At 26.8% G+C, this 23,058-nt stretch overlaps 2 protein-coding genes across 2 annotated transcripts in view; both read right to left on the minus strand.

Annotated features, from left to right (window-relative positions):
- Positions 1-1,761, minus strand: part of LOC112599652 (brain-specific angiogenesis inhibitor 1-associated protein 2-like protein 2) — a 97,510-nt gene extending 95,749 nt beyond the window's left edge. Inside the window, exon 1 of the mRNA XM_025346648.1 lies at positions 1,221-1,761. Within this exon, the coding sequence (XP_025202433.1) occupies positions 1,221-1,265 (45 nt within the window). The 5' untranslated portion in view covers positions 1,266-1,761. The remainder of the gene's footprint in view (positions 1-1,220) is intronic.
- Positions 1,762-17,414: 15,653 nt separating this feature from the next.
- LOC112599740 lies at positions 17,415-21,479 on the minus strand. Its single transcript, XM_025346790.1, has 8 exons — positions 20,454-21,479; positions 20,188-20,345; positions 19,889-20,042; positions 19,147-19,725; positions 18,986-19,053; positions 18,701-18,923; positions 18,502-18,610; positions 17,415-18,029 (listed from the first exon to the last, which is right to left on the minus strand). Exons 1-8 carry the CDS (start codon positions 20,512-20,514, stop codon positions 17,834-17,836), a joined length of 1,548 nt encoding a protein of 515 aa, XP_025202575.1. The 5' UTR covers positions 20,515-21,479; the 3' UTR covers positions 17,415-17,833.
- Positions 21,480-23,058: the final 1,579 nt, after the last annotated feature.

The following is a 23,058-nucleotide window of genomic DNA, read 5'->3' on the forward strand; positions in this document are numbered from 1 at the left end:
GGTTGAACAATTAATACAAAAAATAATTATAGTATATACTCGTACTTAGTTTACAGGCACGAGGCGTGTAGGCTATAACCAACATTCATTAGAACGTGTGCAAAATATAATATACCGCACTGTGTTTAAATAAAATTGTAGTTTCAGAGCGTTTTATTTATCGTATAACTCTTTAGTCACAAACTTGAAACTTTACAAACACGATAAATTTTAATTTACCACGAAATTTCACATGATAACAAATCTTTTTTTTACCATCTACTCGTAGGATAAAAATAAAAATGAGACCGAAAATTGACTTTGAATAGTAAAACAAAATAAACTGAATTCATCGAGTGTGGATGAAAAACTAGTATTAAGTAAGTTATAATTTAAAATTTGATTAAATTAAATTAGTCTCAACAAATAAAAAAAAAAAGCTTATACAAATATACTTCTTTGATTAATATGATATTTAAAATAATTTCTATAATACTACCTACCTAGTCAAAAATAGCTGGAATTTTTGCATTCAATCATTAAATAATATTCGTTTTGCATATGAAATTATATTTTTTTCTGAATATCGACTGCTACAGCGCTAAAATATATCATTTATTTATTTTGAATTAAATGTGTTTAAGAATCCAACTATATGAATAATAGGCTGACAAAGTGTTTTGAGTATAATTTTTTCCATTGTATGTAGGAATAGAAAATGAAAAATTAACAACAATTACGATTTACAAGAATAACGAATAATAATGCAATAATTAGTGCTCAACACTATACAATAATATTTGATAGTAATTGTTAACTAAATCGGTACGTAAAATATAATTTAAAAATTGTTTAAAAATGGATCATGGTTGATTCTTAAAAATGTGTGTTATATTTATTTGACTAATTTAAATAATAAAATTAGTCAAGCAGTTAATCTCATAACTATTCGGTAAGTGAGAATACATAATATAAATAATATGGCATTTTATGTAAATTTCGGTGTTGGAAATAACAAACTCGGGACAATCAATATAATTATTTTAAGAACATTAAAATGTCTCAAGTTTTGTTTATACAATTTATTATGGGTTGCTTTCACGGCTTATAAAAAACTTCGCAGTCACACGCAATAGGCGCCCAAGATGAGATCCGCCCGCACAACGTGTTAAATCGAGTGACCACTATGTCATTACAATTTATGGTAATAACATTTTATGTACATTATACAGCGCCGTTACCTTATAGATGCCGTCTACGAGTTTGGTGATCTCCTCGGTCTCCATCGTCACTGCGCCGCTATGGCGATATCCAGTTAGAGTCGCACACACACACACACACACACACACACACACACACACAAACACGCGCGCACGCGAGATAAGTTCTGACGGGAACGAGTCGGGAAAGCAGACGGATACGCGCCGGCGAGATGAAGTCTGGAGTAGTGCGTAGGGCCACCGGCGTTTAGTCCGTGGCGCTAAGAAGAACACTGCAACTGTCCGCGACGGTCGCGGAAACGCGCATCGGCACGGCACGCGTCGTGCACGGATTTTCCGGGACGCGGGCTAGGGCGGAAAACCGTCGGACACGAGAACAATAATCGTTTTTGTGCGTATTTTACGAGCGCGCTGCAACAAGAGCGACGGGTTTTGTGACGTATCGTCACGCGGATTTTCTTTTATTATTGCCCGCGTTACAATGTATCGGTATCGTAGGACTGTGCCTGCGCGATGGTGAACGGCGTGCGCGAACGGTCACGTTGCCACTGACTACAATATTTATGCCACCGCAACGACTCGACACCGTAACGGCCGTTCTCCGCCGGATCGGTTACACGCGCGCGCCGGGTCTGCCCGCGAGACCGCTATCGTCGCCGTCCGTTGGGTAGGGACGCCGCCGCGCCGCCGGTGCCGGTGCCGGTGCCGCCGTTTTCTTAGCACGCGCGCTACCGCCTACGCGTAGGTACGGAGAAAACCGACGGTGTGCCTATATCGCTGTACGGGTGTACTATGACACGAGGTACATCAGTATACGACGTTGTTGTTATTGTTATAATTTATACGAAACCCGCCGACGATGATGTGGCCGCGACGTAGCGTACACACAATGCAATGTACCGTCTATTCATAACGTAATCAATGTACCTATATTTTGTATACAGAGTGATTCGCCGAGCAGGCTCACCTCCCCTTCCCCCTCAACCATCCCAATTTTTCCTTCCTTTAATAACGAATCTACTCCGCTTCTGATTTTCGGTATTTTTATAATATACTAGGCGATCATAATCTTTAGTTCTAGATTTTTCTATACCCCTTAAGGAATGCCATATTATTTATTGCGACGGCGATATAAACTTCTAGTTTTCAAACAAAAACCCCACATTTTTTTACAGAAAATTATTAGGTGGATAATTTTTTTTTTGTTGAAAATGTTCAATGCGCATATGAAACGAGTAGTTTTTCAGTTGTTAAAATATTTATACTAACGATAATATTTCTTAAAAATGACTACAAAAATATAAAATATCGGATCTAGTATTTATAAAATATTCTTGTACTACTTTTATGAATTATAAATTATTATAGATTAACATTGATTACAAAAATTTTCAAATAACCATAGGATTCACATTTTTTAAATTATGGACAAATTGAAGGCATCAGTGCAATAACAAGATATCTCCATTTTCCAAAACTTTTAAAAAGATACATAAAATTTAATTTTAAAATTCCCAATGACCAAATTTTTTTTAAATATTTAAAATTGTATTTTACATTGAAACCAAAAAATTGATAAAATTAAAAAAAAAAAAAATTAAATTTTTAGTTTGTACTTTATAGTGTTTTAAAGTCTCAAAATATAGAGCTGTCTGGTTTTTTGCTCTGAAATTTTGATCTTTTTTTTTTATTATTATTATTTAAGTGTATTAATTACCTGTGTTATATACTAAAAACAGACGAAATTGAGCATATTGTGTAATGTAGATGTTAATGAGTTAAAAAAAAATTATTTTTGCACAAAAATATCTTAATAAAAAGATAAAAATAAAAATATATTTGGGTGAAAAATTTTTATATTGTGGCCTTGATAAGAATATTTATGTAATATATGGTTATAAATTGTTATGAAAATAATATAAAAATTAAAATTAAAAATAAATCACAAACTAGATTTATAATAACAAAATAATCAAAACTAATAAATATATTTAGGTTAAAAATTAAAATATCATAATACTCCTATTTTATAACTAAATAATTTATAACAGTCTTATGATATTTAATGTAAAAAGTAAATCACATAATAATAATAAGTGGTAGATAACATTACTGTTTTAAAAGTATTTAGTAAATTATATAATATATAAGTAGGTGTATATTATCTTTGAAGAGTATAAAATAACAAATATAAAATATATGTGACAGACTTATATTATTTCCTGTAAATTTAATCACATTTATTCTTCAAACACAAATTTGAACAACTCAAAAACTATTTGTTCGAATTTTAATTTTGAAACGTCACTATTTTCAGAAAAATTATCCACTAAATAATTTTAATTTACTGTAAAAACAACGGGTTCTCACGTGAAAAACAGAAGTTTTTACCTTTACAGTACACTCCTACAAAAAGTTTCAAGAAATTGAAAATATGATTTAAAATATTAAAATATTCCAAGTATAGATATTTGAGTAATCGCATTATTGATTGAAAAAAAGTAGTATGCACGTATAGTTAATCATTCTGTATATAAATAAATGCAGTGTCCTTCAAGTGCCAATGACGACCACGGCATCATCACACGTACCTTGTATATTAGTATTATATACGCCATGATATTAAAATATAACATAATGTATCATTATTGTTGTTACTGTTATTGTTTAGCGGTAGCCATCATGATTATGTACCGGACCAGCAACGGACCATCAATATCATATCAATATTTTGACCGCTGCAGGCTGTGTGAAACTGATGCTTCCATAGATCATTTTTGTCATTTGTATCTATCCATATGCCATAAGACAACATCAGAGGTGGACTTGGTTAATTTGGTGCATACTACTTGCATCCAAAATTAATAATTATTATCAGTATAGGTGAGTTGCGTCCCGAAAAAAAGATTTAAAAAGGGTCATAGCCTATTTGCGTCTCGGTATACCTTTTTTTACGTCCCGAAACTATCCATGTAATCGATATCAATATGTTAATAAAAAAAAATTGATGTTTATTATAAAAGTTTCATAACATCATATTGTCATACCATTCATATCAACATACAAAATACGTATATTTTACATTTTTTCATGATAATAATTTTAGTTAATTTCAAATATAGTATAATATAATTTAAAAAAATAAATAATCCTTAATAAGAATAAAATACAAAAGATTACCGACGTAATTTCTATATCTTATCGAATCTATAACAACTAACAAGTTCTATTATATAAACATATTTCCCTACCATCTTCACATCACATAATACCCACATACAGGTTATAAATACAATACATCATAATGTACCTAATTATTATGATATACCACAATTATTGATGTAGATTAATTGTATCTACAAATCGAACTGTCCTCATCCCACAAATAGCAAACTAAAAATCAAATTGAAATAATACATAGGTATCGCTTTTATTTGATAGATCAGCCGGGGATACAAGTAATAGATAATTATTTAAGATAGAAAATTGATTTTAAACGTAAAATAATAATAATATAATAACGTATATCTACAATTTATAATACTTAAAGATGTAAGACAGACATTAAACTCGATTAAAAACAATTTAATTTTATGGTGTCATAGAGGAATCATCCATTGCATAATCTCCTCTTAATCCCAAATATAGCAGAAACGAATTAAAACAATATCAACATTTAAGTGTTGTTTTTTTTTTACTTTGGAGCATTACTGCACGCGTGTATAAAAAATAACATGGTTACAATGGACTAGTACGAATAAAAGTATTTTATAAAACATCCACATTAAGTAATAAACTGATAAGTTACCCTGTTTTTACTTTTTTTTATTATACACACAAACACCATCATATTATCATTATGATATATTATGAATGTGTAATATGATTAAGTATATACTTTTGTTTTTAGACACTAAATACTAACGCTCCTAGCATGAATGAATTAAACAGCTATAGCTATATAATGATACTGAAAATTACTATGTTCATTCCAACATAAAATGTAAACACTTATCGGCAAAAACAAAACGTATTCTTATTCTCACTTCAATCTACTAATGGTATCGAAAATACTACACATCAGGATTATACACCGTATACACGCTCTGTACCTTTAAGTATGTTATTTGCAAGATCATTTTATAAATGTTTTATTTTTTTAACGAAAATTTGCTACAGTGTCAACATTTAATATTGTTTATTCATCATAAAAAAATTAAAAAAACACAGACACATAATCGTATATGGTACATAATACATATAAATTATATATATATAGAGAGAGAAAGAGAGAGAGAGATAGATAATTAAAATAACTATTAAGTACAATTCTTAACCTAAGTTTTTTTGTTTTTAATATTAATATAATACGTTGTGTTTTATTGTTTTTTTTTTCATTTTTATTATGACGTTTTCAATTCGTGCTATCTCAAAAATATCATATTTCAAACGTATTATATTAAAAATAATATTCCCACTATAAAAAAATAAATACCTTGAATACTTTAATTGTGTAGAAATACTTCAAAATTTCCATCTTACTCCACAGATATTTCCCTTTATTCTTTGATTGTTAAATTATTTTTTTAACGAGTGTACAACAATACTTAATTGATATGAATAAAATATCGTATATTACTTTAATTAATTAACAGTTATTAGGTCACCTTGTTGACAAGATGGTTTATGTATTTTTGTATATTATATGATGATATATTAATATTTTAAGAATACAAAAATTAACAACTTATTTGTAACCTACTTGAAGTGTTCAAAAATATTAATATCAAAATTCCTAGACGTGATTTCAGTATAGCTTTCAAAATATTTAGATACTTTCTGAGCTATTTATAAACATTTTAAATAAATGACTATTGATTTATTTGATAATTTCTTGAATTAAAAAAACAGTTTAGCGTAAAACCTATTGTCGATTTTTTTTGATTTTTTTTTTTATATAACTATACCTATACCTAAATAACTTTAAATTTACATAGAAAATTGACTATCAACAATAGAAAATTATGCATTTTAGTTGTTTTCATATTTCATTCTGTCGATCCCTAATATTTGAAATACTATACATAAAATGACAACTGCAGTAGGTATACTAATTTACCTGCCGTCTGATTACTTTGATTAAACATTCAAAGTTATAAAACTTTATATGTAGGTACTATGATTGAAAATTTTTTATTTCTACTTTTAATATAATAACATGCAATATATTTTTCCTATAAATTAGCCTCTTCATAAATATATATTAGTACTTATATCTACTTAATAAATAAAAATGTTATTTTAGGTAAAACTAAATATTTCAACTTAAGATTTTATTACAGCTGCTGTAATATAATAACTATAACGTCACTACAGGCTGCAGTTTTTCTCGCCGCTAATTTTTTGTAAATAGTATGATACACGAATCATATATATATAGAATTATAAGAAATATTTGTAACAAACCATAATCATATTCAGTATTTTAAACAAATAATGGATTTATAATATGCTTAAAAATAAAACTAAATTTGAAAAATTAAAAAATAATAACCATACAATACTGTATATGTAGGTACATTTCTTTTGGATCATGAAGTAAAAATGCCTATATTATGTATATATTAGAAAATAGTAGCTAAAAATTACTTTTAACCGAGTGTAATGTGTATGAAATATGATCGTATTTATTAGAATTTTTTATTTTATTATGTTATATTTATATATGTATAAAAAAACACCGCGTTAGAATACCACCAACATACATAGCTGTGCCGCTCTAAATGGATAAATACAGTGAGGCTTTGATATTTATAGTATAACTTTTTGAATTCGCGGAATACGAAATAATATTATTTTTTTATGTGTTATTAAAAATAAAACTGTAACCCCCACTATAATTAGTTCCGTGTTAAATTATGTGTTATATTAAACCACCCAAGGGAAAATTGTACTGCAATTATTGCGCTTTATTATTACTACTAAGTACTATCTCATATAACACAAAAAATTAGGAAGGTTATATATATATATAATAGCATATTTACAAATTAATTAATTTGTATATCCATTTTGTAACATCAAAAACTCTTTAGTAATTTTGCTTTTAATAATTTTTTTAAGTCATAAACTAGTATAATATACAAAGCTAAAAAAAAAGCACGTGAATAACTATTGTCTACATAGACTATAGGTATGTAATACCTACAAAAGAAACCAGGGAATAATAATATACAATTGACTGACTTATACATCTTGTCTAGTAACAATTAGTATAATGTTTCTCAGCATTTTTACTATGACCACCATCTAAAGAAATATTCAATTTTTAGCAACGTCTAAAGCTCTAAGGCTTAAATATATATTTTATATGCACGTAAAAATTAGCATTAAAAATAAATACTTGCTAGTAGTATATTTCTTATGAAACATAAATTAACATTAGGTACAAATATTGTAATTTTTTACATTCTGAGCTGAGCGATGAATGTATTGATTTTAGGCATTTTAAGCATTTTCGTCGACCCAATAAATAAATATTAAAAGTTCATAAATATACGCACCATAATCAAATTTCGCCGGGATATCTTCTATCACACTGAATTAACAATAACACCATTAATTATATTAATATAGATAAAATACTAATGAAGAACAGTTTGATTGAAAATTTTTCATATGCGAAGAAAACAACTACGATGATGACTGTTTTCCAAACTGCATGACCGAAAGATAATTTCGCGGTAATAATTAGCCTACGATACAATAATGTGAGACAATCAATCGTGAGAAATACTTATACCACGGTATAATATTAAATTTGAACTTGTACCTTCAGAATTGGTGAAACGTCTCAATAAATAATATTCTTGTTATCTACGATCTCACCGAATATCTAGAAATTAGAACTTCTCCGAATTCTCCTAAACCTTAGCACGTTTGAAAACTTAATGCAGCATTTATTAAATACAATACGCCGTTACGATATTTTTTTTTTGCATTTACTCGCTGTAGCGATATTATTAAAGTATAAATAATTTTTCGATAAACTGTATACAATAGAATTATAGAACTCATTGGATTCGGCGTTTTTCTTTAAGAAATTGTCTAAAAACGTCACTGCGACTTTTTTAAATACGATAATAGCAATTTTATGATATTAATTATATGCACTTAACCTGATGAAGAATCAAAATTATGTTATTATTTAGTATCGTACATCATTTAATGAACTGAACGTTTCGAAATGTTTTTTATGTTTTTACCATCATGTAAAACTATTACAAAATCATAATAAGTTGATAACACGGTGTAGATATAGATGATTTATCTTAGTCTGTGATTGTAGTTGATAATTTATCCATGTTGTATTCTAAATTTGAATTAATCAGAGTATCTTATATGCAATCAACGGATTTTGTCATTATACATTATAATAGAACCTCCAATATGTTTATATAGAATCATGGTTGTGACAAAAACTGACTATATGAGTAAAATGGGGAATTATAATTTGATAATAAATTATATTTAAGGAATAATATTTATGAACACAAGACATATTATACCTATATACGTTTTTTCAATATGTAAAATATAGATAACTACCTATTATACATGAATAGTACATAATATTAATTAATTATACATATAAACCAAGCTCAAAGTAGTGGTGTCTTACTAATTATTATTATTGATTGAATGGACGCGCTTTTAATGTCACATATACATTAGGTAGGCAAACTTTTAAAACAAGATTTAATAGTTCTAGTCTATTTAGTGACTAAAAAATATACACAGCAGATAAACATATAAATTAAGGTACGTAAAAGAAAGACGCACTTGCTCCAAAAATATGTATCAAATTGCCAAAATATACAAAATAACTTACTTAGCATGCAAAAAGTTCTCTTTTATTCTTTAATAAAGCATTTTTTTTAAATTCTGATGTCAATAAAATAATATTTAATAAATGCATTTGTTTTAAATTTTAATTAACAAAAGCATTATAGGTAATACAATATTATTATTTATCAAAAAATAACATCATTAACTGGGTCTGATAGTTGTACACTAAAAAAATTGAAAAACACGCGGTATAAATTATCTCATTTGACTTGAATATAAAATAATAATTATTAACTTAAATTTTCGTTAGATATATATTATATAGGTATCGTATTATATTCACAAATGCTTTTATCTACAAATTGTAAATGTTGATGTAATGATATTAAATCGAATAACTATGGTTTTTTTTTTATATTTATAGAGATTTAAATTGCACTTGTATTTCGCTATAGAGAGTAAATAATAATTTTTCTAACTATTTTGAACAATTCCTCTCAACCGACATCATGAAAATATATTATTTAAAGTTAGCTCTATTCTATTACATTTTTATGTCCATACACAAAATAAATAAATAAATAAATAAATAAATATAGGTATATATATATATATGTGTGTGTTTATAATTAATGTTATGTTAAAATACTCTAGGCTGCCATACCTTAGCCTAATTCTGTACACGTGTGAATTCGCATAAATTGTAACATAACTATGTTAATATGTTAAACATGACATTACCGAAACGATTGAGAATGCAAATTGTTTTATATTGCACAAGATTTTATTTCCTTATTGAAAAAAAAATATTATAACAATAATAATAATCGGCTTGAAATTACATTAAGAGTAAACGACCCGCAAGACCTACTAAGTACGAAATGTGTGCAACGCACACATAATATTATATTATTATTGGCATAATATTATTATAGACACGTACCTACCTATATAAAATACCGGGATCCACAACGAAATATATACCTATTGACCGTTATTTCGTGTTTCGTATGCATTGAACCACTCGCACTCCAAACGGGTAATAATAATATTATCATATTATAGGTAAGTTATTTGATACATGTATACGATTATTAGATAGACGGTATAACGTTCACACGGAAGAATATTATGAATTATGATTTATGATAAATTTACCTACGTCTTAGTCATATTTATAGTATATTATATGTAGGTAGGTACCTCCTATACCGTCGTGTTTTCGCACATTACTGCATTATTGCATTATTGCATTATTGCTGAAAGTAGATAGAGATGACATATTAAACATTTTTGACAATAAAATTAATTTATTATGTACAATACGTCAATTATGTCAATGATGATATATTTTTGTATTACTGTGACTATGTAGGTAGTGATTTATTTAAGATAAAACAGTCATTATTTCAAAACTATATTAATTCATTTAAAAATATTATTTTTACATAATTTTTGGCCATTAAAAAATAACTCGTCCGAGAGAAAATTAATATTTTACAATTTAATTTAATTATCTTTTTTAAGTTTTTACTTTTTTAAATCAGATTTTTGAAAATTAAAATAATATTATTTTATCAAAACCTAAATACTTTAATACATTACATTTCTGAACAAATAAATTGAATTTATTAAATGTAATACATTGTTACATATTTACATCTAAGCATAAACGTTTATAAATAAAATACAATTAATTTTATATTTTATACCTAAATCAACAATAAAAAAAAAAACTTTAAAAAATAATAAATTAAAAATGTATGAGTTGTCATAAAAATATATGAGAACTTAAAACCTGACTATGTAAAAAATATAATAAGTAATTTAAGTTATGAATTTATAATTAATAAGGATAAGTAGATAAGGATAAGGCATCTACAACAAATAATATATAACATTATTGGTTACCTACACAGTAGGGTGGTTATATTTTAAATTTTAATATGTTTTACTTATTTTGTACTTTATTTAGATTATAAAAATATTAAAGAGATTCTTAATAATAAAAGGGCGAATTTTTGAAAAAACATATTACGCAATATAATAGTAGGTATGTACACATTTACCTTCAATTTTGCCCGAAGTCAAACATACCACTTAAGTATCTGATATCTAACTTTAAAAAAGTGTGTTTTAATTGTTCGTATATAATATCTATTTAGAATAAATACCTAAAACAACATGTACATGTTAAATCTACTAGTACATATAGGTCCCTACTTGATTACTGAAAATTCCCCGGAGGCGTACAATTATTATTTTTATATGTATACTGCATATATGTGAGTACTACTTCTAAATAATAACACGTTAAAAGTATGTCCTTATGACAATATATTATAAGTAATAGAACAACTAACTACATCCTTCTTTTATACTTACACGGGATTATTAGATATTATTATTACCTAAGTATCTAGTATACTGAACTTTATCCAATGTCTTGTAACAACTTCTAGATGCATGCATTGTTATACAATTTATACATTATATGTGTAATGTGTTTACAAAAAAACTCACAATCTAACTATACTTTTAATCAAAGACCTTCAAACAACAATTTTCACGATCATAAAGATAGGTAGGTACTATGAGATAACCAATTATATAATTTACTACCGTAGTATCGTGTATAATAAAACTGCAGCTAATATAAAAGTATACAGGAAACAGAAATCTATTTTTAATATACTCGTAATTAGTGACTCAATAATTATGTCTAAATCATAGTACCTACACGCATTATATAGTCAGCATTGATCAAACGAATTAAAAGCTATGTATTACTAAAATTTATTTACGAGTGTAGATACCTATAATATCATCAATTGTATAATTATAGGTATGTATAATTGGCTGGTCGTATATACATGTATTATATGGGTGGCGAGTACATACGCGTGTCATATATATTAAATTAATTATTATTATTATAAGTATTAAGTATCTATGTAATATAAATTATTATGTACAACACACATTGCTTTGCAGTGAACTTACCATTTACATGGGTTCTCTGTAAAGAATACTTACCGTGCCTAACTATCGATTATAATATTATATTAATATTTTATTTTATGTAAAACCGGTACTAATAAGTAATAGTCATAATTTTATAACAATTATTTATTTTAAGAAACATCATGTAAATTGTACAACACATTCGCTCATAAAATATTGTTCTGTATGCTTACATAAAAATTTAATTCAATATTGTGATTAATGAGTATTATTATGTTATGCGGTTGTGTACGCTCATGTACTCGTATTAAAATGAATATGATATTATTTTTAACATTTTTTATTATTATTAATGATAAATTGTGTTTGTCGTGCTTACGATTGAATAGTGATGAATATTTATTATTTATAGATAGATGTAGTAATATTATCAGTATATTTATATATTATTAAGTATTACCGTATCGATATTATATAATATCTTTACAATAGAACTAACACATTTTTATCTCGAATAGAAGAAAAATTAATTATTAATTATTGTTGTTTTTATTTTTTTTTCACATGGTTACATATAATTACATATAATATAATTTGTTAGTTTGTTAAGTTTTAATAAAAATAGTTGAATTAGAATATTATTAAAAGCTATGAATTATTGGGAAATATATTTATACATTAATCTATCAAATAATAGTGACTATGATTGGACGGTGACTGCAAGTAAAAAAGATAGGTTACTGCCTAATCAAAAATCTAAAATTAATTAGTACCTCATGATAAAATAAAAAAATACCTATTATGCTTAAAAAAATTAAATTTTTATCAAATTGGTGCAATCTCCGTTATTTTTTATTAGTCTTTGAACTTTTGAAATTTGAAATATTTCGCAAAAATGTGAAATTTTGAATTTTTAGTAAAAATATTGATGAATTAATACATTGGAGTGTAAAAGTTAACATATTGTTTTATTTAAGCATATTTATAAGTATACAGTAATGTTACTGTAATAAAAGTATTTTATATTACTGTATAATATTGTATTACAGTATGTAATACAATATGTATTTTTTTGTCAATTTAAATTATTTTAAATACTTTTATAATATTAAAGGAAACAATTACTAATGTCGGATGTATTTATATAAAAATATTTAAATTATTATTAAATTATTATAATTATTTAAATTAAAAACTTAAAAGAAATAATTTAAACACTGAAATTTTCAAATACTAATTTCGATGCTGACTGCATATTTATTTTGTAATAAGTTCTCCTCGAGTCCTAAGAGGAGGGCATTCACGTTGGCTTTACCTTAATATAATCAATTATAAAATACAAATTTAAAAATGTATTTTGATGTAATAATTATTATTAACTTATAAGTAGAATTAAACTTACTTTTAATTTTTAAAGTTTATTTCTATATTGTAATTAATTAATTTATATTATTTATACATAATATATGTCACATACTCTTACAAGTTTTATAGAGTAATTAAAAAATTACAAATTTCCAATAATATTCATGCATAGTCATTAGAACTCTGTAGTTGTATTTTTAAATTTTATTCTTTATCTTCATTGTCGTCTGATATGAGTTGATCTAGTGGAAGCCACAATTTTAATTGCCGGTTTTTTTTTTTTATTATTATTATTCCTTTATTGTAAAACCATATACATATATCCTCGAAAGTTTTAAGGTTAGAGTAAAAATTTGGGAATTAGGTTTTTATCCTGGTTTTAAGAAGAGGTATTTCTGTATCGTCCAGGTTTAGCTATTCAAAATTGATAAAAATAAAAATACAAAGAAAAAATAATTAAAAATAAAAACAATAGTTGATTTAGCATAGTTGTTATTAGCTAGTTTTTTTTTATAGAAAAATTTACTTTTTGTAAAATTGCTAAATAATTCTACCACCGAGTACATAGCGAACCTAATCTAACCATCGGTAGCAAAGGTAGATCGGATAACTTCAAGTCTAAGATAAATAAAAACTTATTTGAGGAACAATTAATCAAATAAGAAATTAATATCTATCGTGAATTGTTATACTGCAGGTGATTAAAAAATAAACATCAAGAACTTTGAAATCAAAAATGTTTGTTAATATTAATTTGCTGCTTTCCATTATCAGAAGAAGAATACTGTCATAATCAGTGCCATATTTACGAGGAGGAGTTCCCAGGTTCAAACCCCCCAAAACAAAAAAATACATGTATCTATGCACCAACGCATCGTAGAAGTTTTTAATTAAAATATTATTTATCAATTATAAGAAAATATCTAAGCTGCAGTATGTGTGTAAGGAGTTTTCGACAAACAAATTATAAAATATTGCTCACAATCCAAAAAAACTATATTAGTAGGTAAAGCTATTAGACCATTTAGACCCTTTTAAATTTAAAATTTGAAATGAAGAAAAATGTAAACTAAAAGATAGTGTTATAATTAATTATTTTATTTGACAAATTATTATACTAATACTCTAATAGATGTACCTAATAAAACTAAAGATAAATTTTACTAAAATTGTGTTATTTTTTTTCAATTATTAAATAATAATTTGGTTAATTTTTAATAATTTAACAACAAAATAGTTTAAAAATGTTTGCAATTTTGAATTGTGCCTAAATGTTTTTAATATTTTTATACAGATTTAAGAAAAACTTATGTAGGATCTTGGATTAAATTGTAATGAATTTTTCAATCCAGTAAATATTTTTTTATTGGTATTTATCTCATGCCTTTAATTTATAAATAGTTCAAACAGAGTTAAATGTTTTAAAAAGTATACCATGAATTTAAATGCTTTTTTTAATGAATTATACTGCCTTTAAATCCGAACCCTACTCATTAAATATCAACACAAATAAATATATACAAATTTTTTGTTGATACCTACCTATTAAAATATTTAGGTATTCTAGCTTACAACTCATAAGAATTAAGGGCCATTTTTTTAATTTATGTATATATTATTATATACATGTGTTTTTTTTTTTTTGATGATGAAAAGTATGCAAATCTGTTTAATAGGTAATATAGAAAAATATTTTGTTTATACGACGTGCCTGTTAGCTGCACTACGAAAACGATCAAAAGATAATTAATAATATTTTAACCAGAAAATAATATATCTTCTTCAGTTCGTATTAGAAAATGGCACTCTAAGTAGGTATAATAATCACATAGATGTGTGGTGCTTTCCATTTGCCACAGACCAGATTTGTTAATATCAATTATTTGTTAGGATCTTAGGAGTTATAATTAAAAGGATATCAGCTTAATATGTTGAGATGGGTATTGGGCGAATGGGTCAATATTTGGAATAATTTAACAGGAAGCATGGCTATATTACTAAACATTTCAGTCGAGCATTGATTTGACACGAGTGTTTTAACTAGTATTTGAGTACCTAATACTACTTGCATATGTATGATCACTCTTTTTGATACTCCCTTTACTTCTGATGCATTGGACAAAGATAGAAAGAAAAAATAATTAGATGTGGACAAATAGTTGGTGATTATAGTTCCAGAAAACAACAAACCATAAAGCAACATTTATAAGGTTGGGTTTGATCCGGATTGATTTTTGGAATTTACATTGGAGAGTTCAATAGAAAATAAAAGATAACAGTAAGATTCATTAACTATGTAATGGACATTATAAGGAAAGGATAATCATGAAAATGTATTAGACATACACTTTATGTTTAGTCAAAATATTTATTATTTTTTTTATTAGGCTTTGATGGCACACAAGCCACATTAATTTTAATTAATGATTAAAGCCCAAAATTGGACAACAAAAAATATCAAGTGCAGATTGTTCTATGATGTTTTTGATTTAAATATTCTCAACACTTATTAGATTTTAATAAATAACATTTACTAGGGGTACATATGTTTTATTGCTAATCAAAAGACACATATCTAACAATATTTAACATGATTTCTATACAATTTAAATAATTCACAAACAGATAAAATAAAAAACAATTATTTGAATAAAAAAATGAACTATACAATAAAATAATTTGTTAATAAGAAATGTGAGTAACAATATTAAATTTGTATAATTTCAGCAATCCAATATTTTTACAACATATAACTATTTACAACAATAATTAGACATTTTCCATATTTCTAATGAATAAAAATAAAATCTTAAAAATTAATCACACTTGAAAACATAGAAATATTCAATTGGAAAAAATAATAATTATTATTAGAAATAACTCAGAAAAACATATTCATATTAAGAAGTTGCTAATGAGCTAACAATTTAACCATTGAGCATCTTAGACTCTGAACATATATAAATTACATTAAAATAGTATGACAGTCAACCATCATATATACTAAATTTTTAATAAATTAACTTAGATCAAACCTCTAAAAAATGAGACATTTTTAATTAGGATAAGAAATAATGCAAATATTGTCATTGCCTTTGTGGCATATTGTCCTTGCTATAAACATTGGCACATAATTATTATAGGATATGTAAATAAATAAAATATAATATGTAATATTAACAGTTAGTTATTACAAAAAAAGTTTTTTAAATACATAATTAAATATATTTTTTAATGTGACACTAAAGGATATAAAAAAAGTAAAATTGAATTTAATAATATTATGTTTAAAGGTAAAATACTTTGTACGATTAAAAATGTTTATATTGAATAACACATGGAAATTAGATATTGTTATTATTTTCAAATGTCTCAAGATACATTACTTAAGTAAACTATTGAATTTAAAAATAACAATATCATTTAATTTATATATTTATAGTTGTATTATTTATTATATTACACAATATAAATACAAATAAATAAAATAATAATATATCAATTGCCATCATTTAAGATTTAGGACTAATTGGTTTTAGTCAATAATAATATTCTAATATATACAAATGAGATACTGTTTTTTTTTTGCCCCTAAGATTAACATAAAAAAATGGAAGAACTCTGTGATCTATCATGTTCATGAATTATAAGAGTTCTAGTTCATGATGAAAGTGAAAGTTCAGAAGTAAACGGTAAATATGATAACTTAAATTACGTATACATTATTTACAACTAAATTAATCAATGGAATACATGAAGTAATTTTCTATTTGAAGATGAATACAGATAATGTTTAAATTAGGTAGGTTATTACTAAAATAGTATAATAATAACAACTAAATGCTAAATAAATAATATGTATTATAATCAAATACAAATTATTGTAGTTATTTCTATGTATAACTAAAGTCTTATTTATTACTGAAAAACTAAAAATAGATAAGACTCCAATTATTAAAATTTGCTGTAAAAATGTGATGGTTATTGATATTTAACATACAAGTCTTCATGAATACAATAATATACTGTGTACAAAAAATTCTAAGTCATAAGTTTAAATTAAAAATTTGGAATGCTAAAAAGTTATTTGTTAATCAAATTTTTTTTTAAGGAACAGCAACAAAAAAGTCACATTATAGCAAAGCTTCTCAACCTGAAGAGTGCCCCCTCCCCCAAAGGAGGCATAAAAACATTTTAAGAGGGGGAGGCGTAACAATTTTGAAAAAAAAAACATAATAACCAACATTAAAGTATGTTATACATATATATATATAAATATTAAGCATACATCAATCTTATAGTAGTGAGGAGGTGGGGCGTGAACTCATATAATAGTTTGAAGGGGAGCGTGGACCTCAAAAGGTTAAGAACCCTTGCATTATAGAATATATTAATTTGTCAGTCCAATGTATAGTCATTTAGACATTACATCTGTTTGGACCGACTACAGTGCTTGGTCATTGCATACTTCCATACTTTTGATTTTGAGGTGTAGCCAAATTACCAATTTGTTCTTCACTGCCATCATACTCTGAATAGTCTTGAGTACGGTTAATAGCTTGACTTATAGCATCACGTAGCCGCTCTCTAAATGTTTTGTATTCCATGTCGGAATTATTGGCAAAATCAAAATCTGCTACTTCTACCATATATCTATAAAAATATATATTGATATATTATATTTAAATGATTTTTATGAAAGATAATTTTTTTATGACTATAGAAACTAAAAAAAATTGATTTCATAGTAGTAATTTTGCTATAATACAGTATGTACTAATAAAATAGTATTATAAAAAAATTAATGTTTATAACACCCAATTTAAAATCTATTTTTACTGATTAATTGTATTGTTTGTTTATTAGCTATTGTTAATCAAAATATTGTTTTTTTTTTTTTTTTTTTTTGTATTCAGAAATATTTTTACATTATTTTATATGAATAATTTTTATAAAACTTTAATAAAAGCAGCTCGGCGAAATACTCCACATGTTGAATGAAAAAAATTGTGGTACATTAGATTAATGGAGGTTAAACATTTTCAGTTAAGTGAAAACAGTTAACATAAAATGTTTTATGATATCTTGGGTTATTTGGATAAATAGTATTAATTATTAATAGTACCTTGATCTGTTTTGAAAGTAATAAGCTATTCCAAACACAACAATAATTACTGCAATTGAACTAAAAGTTACAGGTACAACAATGACAGATATTTGTGGTTGTTTTTGTACTGAAAAACATAAAAAAGAAATTGAATACAGTGAATAAAATCTAAAAATAAAATAATATTGTCATAATTTATATAAAAAATAAAAATTACCTTTATAAATATTAATTCCAATAGGAGTTACAACTTTTGAAACATCATTAGCCAAATTCACAATTAGTGTATAGTTGGTTGGCTCGCGGAAATAGTGCACAAATTGCATTTGACATTGCACTAAATTTCTGTCAGGTATACAAGAATCATTACCAGTATCATTATATGGTCCTTGAACATAATGTGCACAATAACGGAAAGGGCCACTACCATTACAATTTACCTATTAATTAATAAATATTTAATTTAATAATGTTACAATATACAACATAATTTTTTGATTACCAGAAGATTAAACATTTCTCCTTCTTGTATCCATACTTTTCCTTGAGTCTTAACATTTGCTATTGGATCTAAGAAAACATAGGGTTTTATTACACTATGTCAACTTTAAAATTAATAACTAACTATTAATATTTAAAATTAGTATCCACACTTATATTTACCTTTGGTAAGTACGGAACGACTAAAATATCCATATTTTTGCTGGTTTTTTAAATGAGCTACAGATAATAATAATTCAAAGTGATTTTTTTGTTCACAGTCTGAAGTAATAGTCGAATTGATTATATGACGAGAAAATATAACATCAGGTTTAGAAGGTGCTTTGGTAGTAGAAGGTGTAGATATAATATCAGCAATAGTAGTATTAGTAGAAGAATTATTTGAACTGACTGTGGTATTGGATACTGTTGGTATTGGTGTAGATAAAGGTGGTATAGGTATAGTTGTAGGTGTAGATGTGGAAATATTGGCTACTACAATGCCAAGAATTTCATGCTGAATGCCTGGTTCAGTATAGTTACTAGAAAATGTATAACTTGTAGCATTTTCTTGATAGATACAATCAACAAACCAGTAAACAGTGGTTGAATTGGCACTTTTATTAAGATAATCTAAATCAGCAGAATTGATCTCAACTCGGTGAACCGTTTCTAAGTTAGTAGACACATAAATAGTCCGTGGAGAATTTTTTGAAATATTTGTATTATTTTGAAATAGTTGAAGTACACCGTTCAAGTTTTCTGTAATACAAAATTTATAATATTCATATAAATTATTTTTTTAAATGATATATTTTCTTTTACCTATCATACATATTATATGTAACCATATAAGTTTACATTTACATTTTGACTATAAATTTAAAAATAATTTCACCAAAAAAAAAATTATATAGTATGTTACCTGTAACAACTAACTGGCCACGACCACTAGTAATTGGATGAAAGATGAAAGGAATTAATTCCTGTGAAACTTCTACTTTATATCTATAATTTGAAGGTCCAATTGTTGTATCAAATGATATGTGAAATATTGCCTCACAATTTTTAATCTTGGTCTAAAATTGAATGAAACCAAGAATTTAATTATTTCCAAAATTTGAAAATAAATCCAAATAATAAGTTACCAATCATCAGTTTGTTAAATGTTAAAGAAAAAAATAATAGTAATGATAATAATAATAATAATTGTCAGCAACATACTTGCAACTTATGATTTGGAAATGCATCATCTTCATACATAAACAACAGATTTCCTTTAGCGCATAAACCATTATCGTCGACAACTGTGGCATTCAGGGTGACTGTTGAACCGGTGGTTACTGGACTGTTATTGTTCAGTATTAGTTGATAACCATCAACTAGAAAAGGTAATAAATATTAATATAAAAAAGACCACAATTAAAAAAAGTTATTCAATATATTACACATGAATCGTCTACAAAAACGATGTTGTATATAGTACTAACCGTTCATGTAACTCCAAAATAGGATTGTAAGCACTAAATACCATTTCAATTTCCCTATCATAACTAATGGCGCATTCAGAGCAATAGTCTCAAGAAATTAAAAGAAAACAAATAAATGTCAAGGTGAAATGATGTTTATAAATTTTGAATAAAAAAAAACAACCAAACAAATTGATGTTAAATACTCAATAATTATTAGAAGTATATACACACTATATTACTACACAACAGTGAAACAGTCAACAATAAGTACTGTTTTGATGGAAGAAAACTATAGTACGAGTATGCACTATGCATACAGTACATAGAACAGGTTACTACTATGACTAATGAAATGCAAATATTATGTTATTGTTAATACAAATCATAATGTTATCAACTGTGTCCTAAGCTTATCGCTCTACTGCTCTACATATGTTTCATATAATATGAATTGAAACCGATAGATGGCGTTGATGATGTGGTAGTCGCATGTTTTCAATTCTCATATCCAATAATGTTGTATTACGTTTTAGAATTTTTGTTGTTGTTATTGATATCTGAGTTAGACGACATTACACTATTACAGTACTATATTACACGAATGACGGCCGACAGGCCACGGTGATTAGTGCGCGGTTATATGGTAACATATTACACTATCAGGCCTGTGCGCAAGGGTAAAGGTGGGGTTTAACCCTCCCAGCGGTGTAGTTATAGGGGAAGATGATGGGAATAAATCCCACCCCAGAGCTTTTAATGCATTGACTTATACTCGACATAAGATTATTTGATTATAATATATTACAATATATATTACTATGTTATAATCACGGATAAAATATGCATTATACGCAATATAGAGCATAACGCTATAAAGGCGTAGTGTAACGTGGTATTTGGACTTTATATTTATCAAATAAATTATATATCTGCCCAGAAAAAAATCATAACTATGCCAGGAAACCCTCCCGCTCCACTACCGAAAAAATATTTTTGAAAAATTTGTTATTAACAAATGTAGTAAAGAAGACAATATTTTACAGATAAATTAAATACGATTTTTATAGTTTTAAGAAGAACAGTTTTCAAACACTCCTAAAAAGAGGTTGGTACTGGCTCTAAAATAAATAAAAGGAAAATCTTGTTTTTATTCCACTTTATTAAGTGGAACTCTGTAGACTCTAGGACAAAGTGACATCAGAATATACTTATATGAATATGATAACACTGTTGTGATAAAATTACAAATATGAGGTTTTCTATTAAAATAAAAATAATATTAATAGAAAATTATTCAATATCACTAGATTGGATACATAACAATGATCAAAAAATATGAAAATAAATGATACCTAATAAATGAACAATCAGAATAGAACATAAATGTCAAATTAAAAAAAAATTAATGACGCTGCTAGTTTTGAGTGAAAAAAGCTACAGCCAAAAGTGTCAAACTGCAAACCGACTCTTACAGATATGTGAAATTTCTAAAAATCAAAAATATATCCTTCCATTTATATTAGTCAAAAGATTACCATTCATGGTTGTTATTAGGAACCTTCATCCCTCAATTGACAAGGACTAAATATCCAAAAAGCTATCTGATCAAGGTTTCTAAAAAAGGTTATCCAAAAATCTACTAAAACTCCACTACCCCTTTTTTTGGTAGACCTCGTGCAGTCTGTCTAATCAGGACATCTTCAAACTAAACTTCTTTTGCTACTCCAAGGTCAAAGTAGAAGAACTTCACTCAAATAAGAAAATCTTCCAATATCAATGTTGCCTGTCACGGCTACTACAAAACATACGATGTGTTCAGTGTGGGATCTTCACGATTCCACCGAGTGCAAAAAAGCCCGAAACGAACCACACAGTAAAATATGGGGGCTGTCAGTCCCTCTAAAATATTCTAAAATAAAGAAAACTTTTCCTAAACTCATACTCCAGAAACAATTACGCAAATCGGTACCTTAATCTAAACCACTGGACCACTAGACCTAAGTGACAATTTGTTTCACTATGAACAGCAGAACGGTGGAATGACAAGTGTTCATTTTTCGCTCGCAACTCGCGCATAAACAACGATTAAATCACCGGGCGTATATACTTGCACCAAATGATGGCAAATAAAAAAGAAAACGAGAGAGCGATTAACGACTTTTCGGACAAAATTAAGTCACAACACAACCACATTTTTGGGCACCGTAAATCGCACGTAGTAAACACGACACGAAACAACGAAAAGAACAACAAAACACGTGACTCGAGTCTCGAATGCGAAAGTTTGAGATTGCGATAGTTGGACAAAAACACAGCTAATAAAGCGGAAGCGGCACAGTAAAAAACATCGTAACCGGAAAGTCAAAAAAACGGATCGTCCAGTCGATGGCGGAAAAACCAAAAAGGGCGAAAAGACAATCAGCACGCCGCTTACCTATGTGGCTGCCGGATATCCGGTTACGCGAGCCCGCGTGCAATAAGCGCTATGGCATAACGGCCCGCGGCCGACGTTGAGCCGCAGTAGGGCCAACTTAATTGTATGGGTTTACTCCAACAACATTTTTAACGTTATGTGTCACTTACATTAAAATAAATAGCGCCAATTTTAATATTCCGAATACAC

Source organism: Melanaphis sacchari, unplaced genomic scaffold (genome assembly GCF_002803265.2).
Source record: "Melanaphis sacchari strain LSU unplaced genomic scaffold, SCAv2.0 Contig54_pilon_pilon, whole genome shotgun sequence".
Taxonomy (NCBI): domain Eukaryota; kingdom Metazoa; phylum Arthropoda; class Insecta; order Hemiptera; family Aphididae; genus Melanaphis; species Melanaphis sacchari.